The following is a 13,470-nucleotide window of genomic DNA, read 5'->3' as shown; positions in this document are numbered from 1 at the left end:
GGTGATGGTTGTACATTATGAATGTATTGAATTCTACTGAACTGTACACCTAAAAATTGTTAAGATAGTAAATTTTATGTTATGTCTATTTTATCACAATTTAAATAATTGTGAGAAAAAAAGTCAGTGCAACACCCATGCAAGCTCTAATACTAGCTGTCTGGAAGATAAGAACCTGACATCAGAAGAAGTCATCTATTAATAAGGTTTCATACTTTGCAAGTATGATCTTTTTCAGATTGTACCCATTCCTTACATTGAAGATGTGAAATCCAATCCCATTCCTCTTTGTGTGTGTGTCTACTCCCATTCCTCCTTGGATTGTGATCATGTCATTTCATACTGAGCATCTAGATTTCTGAACACTTCTTCCTGTTGTTTCTTTATCAGCTGAGCTAAATTCAGCTTCATCTTCACTTTTAATTACACACTGATTTCCTATATATAACACTTTGGGTTTTTGTTTTCCATTTATTCCATATTTCAGCAGATAGGGATTTGCCTCCTCTTTCTTCTCTTGCGAAAGCATTTTCCTTTCTTCTCTTGTTCATCAGATTTCATTGGGTTTACAGCTGCTGTGTTATAATAGCTAGGTTCAGCTATTCCGATCTCTGCCAGAGCTGTAGCTTGCAGGGCTGCCATTTGAGCTGCCATTCCTGAGGAGTCACTTACATTCCTGATGCTAACAGGGTGGCAGAATTGAGAACACAACCTCCAGGAAGTGCTGCTATTTCTTCTTGTTTTTATTCTTCAGCCATATCTTTTTTTTTTTTTTTTTTTGCTTCTCTTGTAATTTGTTTGCCCTTTCCAAACTCCAAGCTAAAGCTTCTTGTGCATCCATTGCTATGTTTCTGCCTTCAAGGGGAGTTGGCTAGAAATCCATCTTAAACTTCTGCTAAATCTTCTTAGTTTTTCAGTGCTCTTCTTTCTATCTCAATTTCTACTCTTTGTATTACTCCTGCTTCTATTTCTATGCCTATCTCCTGATCTTGAGTTGGAGCAAGATCTGATATGCAGTTTTCTTCTCCTGCTGCTAGATCATGATTCTTCCTCTTTCTGCTTCTGGACTGAGTCCTCCACTTGCTGTTTCTGATTTGATGATGTCTTTCATGAGATTGGTATCTTGAGCGACTTCTGCTTCTTGATGACTTACTTTCTGTGTGTTTGTCCTTATCATTTTCAGATGAGTTGAGTCTCTGTCTTCCTTTATCAGAAGGATGTTCTTTTTCATTATGTTCTTCAGTCTTGTGTTTCTTAGAGGATATTATTTTTGGATAGGCTTATTATTTTCCTATCTGAGTCTGCAACATCTTCAGTTCAGTCTCTTTGCTCATTAGCATGCTTTTGCTTCTTCTCTAGCTCCTGTGCTTTCTCCCTTCATTATCTGATTCTTGTTTTCTTTCTCTTGACCTTGATCATGATCTTGAATAATAATGTTTTGAGGCTGCAGGAGAAACAGGTACACCTGACTGCTCTTTTTTCTTACCTCTATCTGGGGATGTCTTTTCTAGGACTAGTCCATCTTATTGTATCACTATCCTGAAAAATCAGTCTTAATTTTATTAACCCTCTTTAAATGAAAACAGCCCTTTGGCACAATGCTACTGCAAAATATGGTCTGACTCTCCTCACATGTGTTATGGGTGCCATAGCTGAGTCCAGGCCACTAGGGTGGTGCTGCTTTTAACAGTGCTAGCCAGCCCAAAGCTTTGCCACAGACTAACTACATCATTGGTAATTTATATTCTGTCTCACTGATCTATACTTTTATTCCTATCTTAATATTATACTATTATAATTACCAAAGCTTTACAACAAATTTTAGAATCTAGTAAGACAAGTTATTCCTTATTATCAGTGTTTTTCCAAATTTTCTACTCTTTCACAGTTTACTTTTTGTAAGAACTTTAGACTTTGTCAAGTTTCATGAAGAAAAATGCCATTGGAGACTTCCACACTTCTAAATTCATTTTCTTTCTTTAAAATTATAGAAAGTGAATTCAAAAACACCCACATATACAAACACACAAGGACAGAGAGAATAGGAAAAGGGACAATAGCAATGAATTTTTTGAAAGCAGTAAAGAAGAGGAATGCCCGCTAGTTGAAAAGCCCATAGAGTATTAATACCTAATGTCAAATAGTTTTCTAATGTAGGTGGTGTCTAGCAGAGCACTATGTACCAGTTACCAATTCCAGGGGAGGACTCCAAACACTTCTGCCCATTGCATTTTGGTTTCAGAGTTACCAAGGAAAAGCAGAACATAGTCAATCACCAGATGGAACAATGCTTTACTTATGCAGAGAAGAGACAGAGCAAGATCAACCCCAATAATGTGTGTTGGTCCCTCATGGCTGGTGGGTCTCCCCAGCAGCTGCCACAGGGTAGTGTGCCTGTGTGCATCCACCTCATACCATAGCAGAAGGGTGTGTCCTGTCCACGTCACTTACAGGCCTCAAGTAAGATATCATTTTCATGCAGCACTAAACAACTGATAACACTGCTGACAACAAGACTGTTGAAATGAAGTCATTCTCTGAAGGAGAAATAAGAACGTTAAGAACAAATATCTGGATAGGAGTTACATAGTATGTTCCTTCTAAAAATTCATTGAGCTGTACCTTTACCATTTGTACACTTTTCTGTTATATTCAAAAGTTAAAATTGTAAATGTGTAAATTACTTTGATTCATGGAAAGGTGTTTTGAAGTTAATGTTAATTGAAGTTAATAAGACAAAACTGTTAACACTATAATAATGAAAAATTTTTTTACATGTATACATTGAGGCTTGGGGATAGGACGTAGTATTATGAGTAGTTGGTATTTTAATTTGTTATTTTATGTAAATTACCATCTTATAAAGGAAGAAAGAAAGCCACCTATGTCTCCTGGCTGTGTCGCTATACTAAAAATAAGGTTTTCCTGTCCTAGATTACCCCTTCTAAGTTGGGATAAGTAAGTAGGGTGATCAGCTGATGATGGAAACAAAAAGTGGCATGGTTTTTTGTTTGGTTTTTTTTGTTTGTTTTTGAGATGTATCATAAGGTAAATAGTATCATGACTGTCCTCTTTACTTCCAAATGTGACATTTATGAAGCTGTGAATATGTTCCTTTTTCTGTTCTTTATTTCTCCTTGTTTCCTAGGTTTTTGTGGAGACTCTGGATAAGTGTTTTGAAAATGTGTGTGAATTGGACTTGATCTTCCATATGGATAAGGTACATTTTCTCCCAAAGCAGGTTACTAGAAAATGAAGAGGTTGGGGCATCTTTAGTTATCTGTATACCTTCATGCTCTTTCTTTTGTGTTTTTGCCCTGAGATAGTCTAGAACCTTTTTATTTAATAATTTAAGTGTAGTAGTCTTTGTTTGTTTGTTTGCTAAGATCTATTAACATTTTTAACATGCACAAGTTATTCTGGGCTTATATCATGATTCATTTGTTCACAGACAAACTTCTTCATATAGGGTAGTGGTGTCACTAGAATAACTGGCTGCCCAGCCAAAGGTGAGATGAATAGTTTTATTATGATTATAAAATGAGTTTCCTAGGCATAGGCCAATGGCAGTAAAACTTTGGAATAATCATGACACAGGAGCTTTGACTTAGCTAGTAAAGTATTTCTCTTTCCCGAAGAGTAATATAGTGACTAAGTCATCTATAACGTAATTGGAGATCAGGTGATATTCTGTAGGAAAGCAGACATCAGAGGCAGAATTGAAATGGTCCCAAGTACGCATTATTTTGCTAGCATAACTGTGACATGGTCTATGTGCTCATTTGCCAAATTAAATATGGGAGATAGCCAGCAAGGGGAAAGAAACTGACACATTTATTTTATCCAACTGGGCACAGACTGTGCCTAGTGCTGTTCACTGTTGCAGACTGGTGCTAAGATTTCCTTGGTCCTGGTTTATCTTCAACTGATTGTTGTCACTATAATCCATGGCTCTTGGAGGGAGATATGATTTTTAGGAAGCTACTGTTCATCGCTAAGCCATGATCTTTTATTAATCTGTTTTCATTATGACAAGGTAGGGGTGTTTAGATCCATTGTTTCTATCATTGTCATCTGGAGGACTTTCTTGTAGTTTTCTAGCAGGATCAGTCTCAGTTGACTCTTTCAGGGTTTGCAGATGCCAATTTCTGGGCTAATGCAGTGAGTGCATTCTTAAGTTTGGACGTTGGAATGGAGTCATTTTCTCTCTCAACATCTGGCTTGGCTCTTTAGCTCAATCACCAGCCTAGTTTCTTCTTCACATATTTGACTTGGGACTCCCTGGCAGCCCTACAAGCCTTCCAAAGCATACTGATGCTTTTGAGGTGATTACTCTCCCTTTCATATGAAATGTTCTTGGAAACTTCAGAGATCTCTTAGTGCTCTCTCTTTGCAAGCACTTAGAGAGTTGTTTTGTGCTTGTCAGTTGTTAAAGGTGCTGCTATCTTGTAATTTCTGTCAGGGCATGCCATAGTTCAAATCTAGTTTTCTTCTGTACTAGTGGGAAAAAAAGGTTAATATTAAAGAGACTTGAGGATATGGGGGGAATGGAGGAGTGTCAGTATTACCTTTGGGGTTACCACCTGGTGTGCAAAGTGAGTTCCATTGCAGATGCCATACATTGCTTACCAGGCCAGAGATGAATTTCTCAACATTACAGAGTATAAATTAAGGGATAGATTTGACTGGGAAAAAGGAGAATTTTCCAAGTAAGGGAAGAGAAGGCACACAGATCCTTCATCTTCCCATTGTCCTTATGGAGAGGTGTGTTGGGGCCAGTCTCTGCTGGGGTAATTCCCCCCTCCCCCTAGTGCTCCCAGTGCTCTCCCCCAGTGCTCTCTCTTTTTATCAGGCAACTGTGAGAGTAGCCTTACCAGAGAAGAGACACAATGTGCTTGAACACCATGCAATCAGTATTAGAGTGCCAGCTGTCTATAGAAGTTGTTTGGGAATACCAACTGCCCAATACCTGAAAACTTTGGGGCTGTGGGATGATATACCTAGAAGAGACAGTTGTTAAGTCCTGTGGGAAGTTGAGCTCGGGTTCAGTCCCTCTTATCTGAGGAAGGGGGAACCTCCTCAGTCCAAACTAGATCTTCGTTAGGCAACCCAGAGTATACTTTCAAGGTGACTTTCAGAATCATAACATGTATTATTTTGTGTTCTACCTTCTTTGCTTGTATTGTTTGTAAGAATCATCTGTTTTGTTGCATGTAGCCTTGGGTTGTTTAGTTTCATTGCTGAATAGGATTTCATTATATGAATGTACCATAATTTATTTATCCATTCTATGATTAATGGATTGGGATTGTTTTGAGTTTGGGGCTGTTATGATACATGCTGCCATGAATATTCTTGAAAATAAATGCTATTGTACATTTTTGTACATTTCTCTTGGAACATCTATTTCTCTTAACAGTGGAATTGCTGGGTCATAGATGGGGCCTCTAGGAGGAAGAAGAGAAAGCACAAGGCACCAGCAAGTCAATGGCACTGCCAAAACAAGTCTGAGGCTTGGAACCTGGTGCAGATTCTCACTGCAGTTCACAGTATCTGCCACTTCATTAGAAAATGCTAAGCTTTTCCAGAGTGGTTGTATCAATTTATACTCCCATCACTGGGGTGAGTGATCTCATTGCTCCATATCCTTACCAAAAGTTGATGATCATTTCTGTTATCTAAGTATTTCCAGTTTTTTCTCCTTTCAGAACACATTGTAAAATTATACTTTTATGCTCTCTTGGAGTTAGGTGTAGCTGTGTGACTTGTAACCAATGTAGTGTGAATTTAGACAATGAAATGTGAGTAGGAAGTGATATGTCAGTTTTAGGTGAAATTTTAAGAGCCAGTGCACAAATCTTTTTTTCTGCTTTGGCAGTTGGGAAGCATGGACACAGAGCCTACCTCAGCCTGGGTCCCTAGTGCAGATGACATAGAGCAAGGTCCTCAAGTAGACCCACAGGGAATGTGTATGTAGCCTGAGAAAGAAATAGACTTTCAGGGGCTTCCTGGTTAGCTCAGTTGGTTATAGCGCAGCCTTGTAACACCAAGGTCACAGGTCCAGATCTGCATACTAGCCAGCCAGCAAAAAAAAAAAAAAAAAAAGAATAAAGAAATAGACCTTCGTTGCTTGAAGCCATTGAGATATTGAAGTTGTTACTGCAGCTTAATCACACCTGTCCTGACTGATGTGGAACTAAATTTTTATCAGTCTAGTAGGTATGTAGTGATATTTCATTGTGATTCTAATTGGCATTTCTCTGATTACTATGAAGATGTGCATCTCTTATGTTTATTGGCCATTAGGAGGTACTCTTTTGCGAAGTACTTTATGCAAGGCCTTTGTTCCTTTTTCTATTATTAGGGTAGTCTGCCTGTGTTTTAAAAATTTATTTGTAGAATTTATATATTTTCAGAACAAATCCTTTGTTGCAAATATCTTCTGCCATTCTTGTAATTTCATTCTCCTTATGTTATCTTTTTTTATTTTACTTTTTTTGGCAGCTGGCTGGTACAGGGATCAAACCCTGGACCTTGGTGTTGTCAGCACCATGCTCTAACAACTAAGCTAACTGGCCAGCCCCTCCTTATGTTATCTTTTGATAAACAGAAATTCTTATTTTTAATTTGGGAAAAACTTATCAGTCTTTTCCTTTATAGTTACAGCTTTTTATGTCTTATTCAAGAAATCTTTTCCTTCCCTGAGGTTATAAAGATATTCTTCTATATTATCCTCTGAAAGCTGTAAGTCTGTAAACTCACCTGGAGTATATTTATTATATGGTAAGATCCAATTTGTCTTTTTTTCCCAGTCTAGATATTCAAGATTTCTAGCACCATTTATTAAAAAGACCAAGCCAAAGGTGAATTTCTCTGCCCATCTGCTGCTCTTCAGTGCCACCTCTGTCATAAGTTAAAAATCCATATATGCATGGATTATTTCTATACTCTGTCCTATTTTTCTAGTTTTTTATCCCCAGACCACACTATCTTAATTATTATAGCTTTTAAAGAAATTTTTATAACTGTTAGAAAATCCACCCACTTTCTTCTTTAAGAATGGCTTGGCTGATTAGCATTGGTGTATAGTGGTGAACATAGCTACCTTTCAAGAATAGCTTGGCTGTTTTTGGTCCTTTCCATTTTAGTACACAATTTAGAGTCAGCTGATAAATTACATACACACACCTGTTAGGATTTTGATTAGAATTGCATCAAATCTGTAGAACATTTTTTTACAATATTGAGTTATATCCATAGTAAGGTGTATTTCTCCATTCTTTAGATCTTCTTTGAGGTTTCTCAATGAACATTTATAATTTTTTTTCCATAGAGGTTCTACATATATTAAATTTTGCCTTAGATATCTTTTTAATGTATATGGTATTTTATTTTATTTTATTATTTATTATTTATTTATATACATATTTTTGGGTTCAACATTGAGATATGTTGATCAAATCAATATTACTAACATATATATTGTTACAAATCATAATTATTCTTTATGCCCCTTGTCCAATCTCTCCCCAACCCCCTCTCCCCCCCCAAGTTACCCTAGATTTCTTTTCTCCTTCTGAAAGAATAATGGTTACTCTGTTGACTTGTTGCCCAGATGATCTGTCCAATGCCGAAAGGTGTGATCAGATCCCCCAATATTATCATAGAGCAGATGCTTCTTCTGTCACTCTGAAATGGGCTCTGTGAAGAGAGACATCCTCTTCTTTATCTCTGCTGGTGACTCTCCTTGTATCAATGCACTTCAGTGGCTGGCGGACCATCTGTGTGGTGGTTGTGATATCTAGCCGCTTTCGTGGCAGCCACGGTTATTGTGGTGGCTGTGGTGGGCCACCCACATGGAGGTGATGTTTTTGGCATGCTCCTTTATTCTGATGGCATGCCTGGTTGTGGGGAGTGTCTGGTTCCCCACTCCATGCCTCGGGTCCCCAGGTGGGCACCAAGGCGCTGGCGTGGTGTGACTGCTTATGGGAGAGGGGTCCGGTCCCTGGCTCCAAGCCTTGTGTTCCCAGGCAGGCCCTGAGGCTCTGGCGGTGTGAGTGGTTGTGGGCAGGGGTCCATTCCCCATCTCCATGCCTCATGTCCCCTGGCAGGCCCCAAGGCACTGGTGGTGTGCCTGGGCTGGAACTAATTTTTTCTCCTTTGCTTACTTCTAGAACGGGGGAACTTCCTGTGGGAACCTGTACTTGAGCTGTGTGGTTGAGCTAAGTTGCTGCTTTGCTGCTGTTTCCCTAGGGAAGACTTTTTGTGCAGCTCAGGGTTTAACGGTTGACCTTATAGGTACTTCCAGCTCTCTAGAGACCCTCTGCACCTGGGTTGTGTTGAAACTCTGATCTTGGCCTGAGTTTTTTGGTTTTTTTTTATTTTAAAAGATGACCGGTAAGGGGATCTTAACCGTTGACTTGGTGGTGTCAGCACCATGCTCACCCAGTGAGCTAACCGGCCATCCCTATATGGGATCCGAACCCGTGGCCTTGGTGTTATCGGTACCGCACTCTCCCGAGTGAGCCACGGGCCCGCCCTGGGCCCGAGTTTTTTCATCCACCTGCACCCCATGCAGTTCTGCATTCCTGACTAGTTTCCTCTGAATGGTCCTGCACTGATTGGGGGGTGGATCTGCTATCCCTGATGTGTCCCAGTGTTCTATCAGTGGGCCTGTCTCCCCCACCACCTGTGCTCCAAACACTTCCCATGAGTTGGGCCCTGCACGGTCCCTTGTGATGACTCACCAGCCTCTGAATGGCTCCCCTTTTTCAGCTGTTCTGGCTCCTCACTCCTGTGTGGGTCCACAGGAACCCTGTTAGTATTCTTGCTGTCCTGGGGGCCACCAAAGCCATGTTCTCCCATGCTGCCTCCAAGTAACTCCATCTGAAGGGCACAGCTGCGGCTTCTGCCAGCTCCTGCTTCATGCGCTTAACAGCTCGAGCCTTGGGCCGAGCCCGTGGCGCACTTGGTAGAGTGCTGCGCTGGCAGCGCGGCGACGCTCCCGCCGCGGGTTCGGATCCTATATAGGACTGACCGGTGCACTCACTGGCTGAGTGCCGGTCACGAAAAAAACGACAAAAAAAAAAAAAAAAAAAAACAGCTCGAGCCTTGAAGCAGCCGTGGCCTGAAATGCTCAGAGCAGTTTTTTCTTTCTCTCATTATGGTTTCTCCCACCTTCATGAACTCTACAGGTCTCTCCTCCTCTTCCCCTGAGCTCCAGAGGCCCCCAGCTTGGCTGATGTTACATTTTTATAGTTGTAAATTGGTTGATTTGTGGGAGAGAGTGATGCTGGGGACCATCTATTCTGCCATCTTGACTGGAACTCTCTGTGTATGGTATTTTAAATATTCTTTTTGTTTATTGCTGTCATATAGAAATCACTTTATTTTTATGTGTTTATATTGAAACCAGAGATTGTGCTAAACTCTTATTAATTCTGATGCTTTATCTGTTGATGTTTTTGCTCATTTCTTTTCAATATTTGTACCTTTTGTGTTTTCTTCTTACCTTACTCTGTTGACTAGGACCTCCAATGTCATGTTAAATAGAAGTAGGGACAGTGGCATCTGGTTTTGTTACTGGATTCAAAAGGAGCTTTCATCCTGTCACCTTGAAGTTAAGTATTTGCTGTAGCGTTTTTTGTAAATATTCTTTATCAGGTTAAGGAGGTTTCTTCTTTTCCTAGTGGCTAAGGGTTTCTAATCATGAAAGGATGTTAACATTTATCAAAAGCTTTTTCTCCTTCTCTTGGGGTAATCATGATCTTTTCCCTCATCATTCAAGTGTTGCTTTTTATTTTTTTATTTTTATTTATTTATTTATTATTTTTTTTTTTTTAAAAGATGACCGGTAAGGGGATCTTAACCCTTGACTTGGTGTTGTCAGCACCACGCTCACCCAGTGAGCTAACCGGCCATCCCTATATGGGATCCGAACCCGTGGCCTTAGTGTTATCAGCACCGCACTCACCCGAGTGAGCCACGGCCCGGCCCCGAGTGTTGCTTTTTAAACATTTGTGAGGATGCCTGCTAAAGCAGTAAAGTAATTTCAGTTCCAACTATTTTATTAGATATGGCTTTTAAAAGGAAATGAAAAACCATAAAAATGTGGCTCTTTCTCACTGTTGTGTCTTATCTTCGAATGAGTTTCATAAAGTATTTTACTGCCGCTGCAAATTTTTCACAGTTTTTAAAATTGTTTATTTTTAGTTGTTCACATGGCATTAGGAAACGACTATCCGTGTCTCGGGGGGTTTTTGAAAGCAATGATGCAAAGAGTTAGAATCCCACCCTACTCACCTTTAGAGAGTGTCTGAAGGTGTCTTCCAGCAGATGACTTCCTTTCTGTGGGATTTCAAGCTTATCTTCACCCTCATATAGAGCAGTTGCTAATTCAGAAAATGGTCTTTTTACTTAGGTAGGCAAAAGACCTGTTATAAGACAATAGGAATATCACCTTGAACTCCATCCTTCTTAATTAAAGAATCTCTCATCTTGAGGTCAGAAGCTCCCAACAGTCCCTAGACCTTTAAGATCTGCATTAGATAGTCATGGATAGCTGCCCTGTCACCTTAAGCATTTGGCTGGAGAAGGAGGCCTATGTAAAGACCAGATGTGACTGAATTTCTGCTGCCCTGGCATGTTATTTCTAATCTTGCAATTTCTTTTTCTGATTCCTAAATTGTTTTTATTAGTATTCTCTTTTTATCACTACTTCTCTCTTCTTTACCTCTTCTCTCTCCTTTTCTTCAAGTCTTAAAGGCAGGTTTGTTCTATTTTATTTCTAGAGCTAAGTCCTCTTCCTGTCTGTCCCCAACATGGACCATAATCTCGCTTCTTCAACCCATCTCCAAGGTGTGTATATTTATTCGTTTTTCTGTATCTGCAAATCCCCAGATTACCCCAGTCTCTCACAGAGTACAGCTCTTCCCATGCTTCTACAGTCCCCTCTAACTTTAGTTCCATTTGCATTGTTTCATTCAAGGTAAACTTCTTGAATGAGTGAGTGATTTATACTGTCATTCAGTTCTACTTTATCTGTTCCTTTTCTAGAGCCCTATTACCTAGTTTTCATGCCTACCCAAAACTTACTGATGATTTCCTAATCTCTAAACCCTGTGGACATTTCCCAGTCATCACCTTTTTTAATGTTCCTGCAGTATTTGATGCTATTCATCTCTTTGGTGGAGCACCCTCTTAATCCTTTTCCACCTTTGTTCCTGTTACATAGGACCCTCCTGAGTTTTCTTCTGTTCTTTTCCCATTCTCTACTAGTGAGTTATGTTGTCAGTCATCTCTCACCTTTCTCTTCTCCCTCTCAAATTTCTATCATGGATATCATCCATTTTTTATACTTAAACTATCATCTATGTAGGTAATTCCCAAATTGGTAATTCTAGCTCTGCTGTGCGGCCTGAATCCTATTCCTGTATTTCCAACTGTCTGAAGACATTTCTTCCTAATGTCATTCTAGCATCTAAATTTTTTCTTGCCACTTCTTATCTAGACTCAACTTCAGCATCTGTCTCCTTTATCTCCTTTATAGCTGCAGCTTCCCTCTTCCAGCAGTACTACCACCATTTTCTGTCACATACACTCAAAACCTTTCCTTCTTCCTTGCCCCCAACATCCAGTCAGTCACTAAACCTGTTGCTTCTTCTTGAAGAGTCCTTCTTATATCTTGTTCTTAGATTCACCAATTACTAACATTTGGCACACTTGCTTTTATCTCTCTATGTAGTTTTTTCCCTGTACCATTTTGAGAGTAGTTGCAAGCATCATAAAATTTCATCCCTACTTCAATAGGCATCTCCTAAGATAAAGAACATTCTCATATAATACGTTGTCTATAATTCTCTAATTATTCACAACATAATTAACATATTCAGGACATTTAACATTAATAAATACTGTTTTCCAATATATAGTTCATATTTAAATTTCCCCAATTGTCCCAGTAATGTCATATATATGTCATAAATATATATAATGTCATAAATTTCATAATGTCATAAAAAAATATATATATATATGTATAGTTTTTTAATCCTAGTTTTGATTATGGGTCAAGAATTGTCTTAATCATGTCTGTTAATTTCACTTATGTCTGTGAGGTTTTCTAACCTTACTCTCTCTTTTTTTATTGATCCTGAACACTAGAATTAGATTAGCTTTCCTAAAGCAGTTCTTGGACTAGCTTTTACCCCTCGGCCAGACATTCAAGGCTCTCCACCGTTTGTCCCCATCCTATCTTGGCTTTACTTACTATTACTTCTTGCCAGATAATCTTCTGCTCTAGCCAGAGTAGACTACTCTAACTTTGTAATTCCTGCCTCGGCACTCTGCCTGAATTGTCTTTTCACATCTTTTCATATACTGAATCCTGCATGTCACTAAAGCTTAGCTCAAATCCTACCACTCTAAAGCTCGTCCTCATCACCTAGCCTATTGTGATCTCTTCAGACCATGTACAGTACTATATCTGTCCTCCTGTGACCTTAGTTTATATAAGTTTGTATGTTTTCCCTGCTTGATTAGACTGTCCTTATCTTTGTGTTTGCCCTTGTACCCCTCACTGAATCTAGTGGTGCCTTTTATCGACTTGAGTAGTCTTCAGGTGAGTGTCACTGAAGAGTTCCCAGGACTCTAGCCACATAAGATTGTTCATGATTTAAACTGTTGGAGGCTGGTGTAAGGTCTAATTTCATAGTCTCAGTGGTAGCCATCAACTGTCCAGACTGCCATTTGGAGCTTATCTTGACTGGGGCAACTAGTTTCCTTTTGCTTTCAGAAATCCCTAAACACAACTCAACGGAATAAGGTGCTGGTGTTAAAAATAGTGAATTGAATGTTGTTCAAAGAACAATGTGTGGGTGACCTAATATTCTGATCTACAAGTGTCTCAACATCAAGCTAGGTTTGGAACTCAATTGGGCTTACAAGATTTGGTCATCAGAATCACAATTCAGTGGCTATGTCAAGGGAATTTATCTAGCCTTTTTATAGATTTCAACCTAGCATGGGCTCTCTCAGGAGAGTTGGAACATATGTTTCTGGGTGGGTCTGAGCCAAAAAAAACCTTCATAGTATGGAATTTAAAATCTCTGCTGAATATAGGCTGCTAAAATGGGAAAATGCTGAGGCTTCAAAATTGAACTGGTGAGCACTAAGATGAAAGGGGTCATGAACAGTAATAAAAGATTATGGTTGTCAAATGTCCCTTCTGGGAACAGAGCTTATGATAACAAAGCTCATTAATGCCCTCCACACCCTTGTAATGTGGAAGCAGATATCCTGATTGCTAATCTCCAGGAATGGAGGGAAGAATGAGGGACACGTATTTTGTGTGTTTTTGATGATGGAGGAGGAGTTGTTTTGGCCTAGAAGCATAAGACATTCTGTTTGAGTTTTAGTTGTTGTAAAAGGTGCTAATTGGCATATCTGATCATCTTTGGCCACCTCTTATCT

The 13,470-nt window shown here is 39.4% G+C and overlaps 1 protein-coding gene and 1 pseudogene across 2 annotated transcripts in view; one reads left to right on the top strand and one right to left on the bottom strand.

The window, feature by feature from the left end:
- Positions 1–13,470, top strand: part of AP3S2 (adaptor related protein complex 3 subunit sigma 2) — a 55,142-nt gene that overhangs the window by 13,313 nt on the left and 28,359 nt on the right. The window contains exon 4 of one of the 2 annotated variants that reach the window (XM_063089218.1): positions 3,149–3,220. The exons of the other annotated variant lie outside the window; for it this stretch is intronic. Within the exon in view, the coding sequence (XP_062945288.1) occupies positions 3,149–3,220 (72 nt within the window). The remainder of the gene's footprint in view (positions 1–3,148; positions 3,221–13,470) is intronic. 2 annotated transcript variants of the gene reach the window in all.
- LOC134371704 (arginine/serine-rich coiled-coil protein 2-like) lies at positions 328–2,785 on the bottom strand (annotated as a pseudogene).

Source organism: Cynocephalus volans, chromosome 3 (assembly GCF_027409185.1).
Source record: "Cynocephalus volans isolate mCynVol1 chromosome 3, mCynVol1.pri, whole genome shotgun sequence".
Taxonomy (NCBI): domain Eukaryota; kingdom Metazoa; phylum Chordata; class Mammalia; order Dermoptera; family Cynocephalidae; genus Cynocephalus; species Cynocephalus volans.
This window is presented reverse-complemented; position numbering and strand designations above follow the sequence as displayed.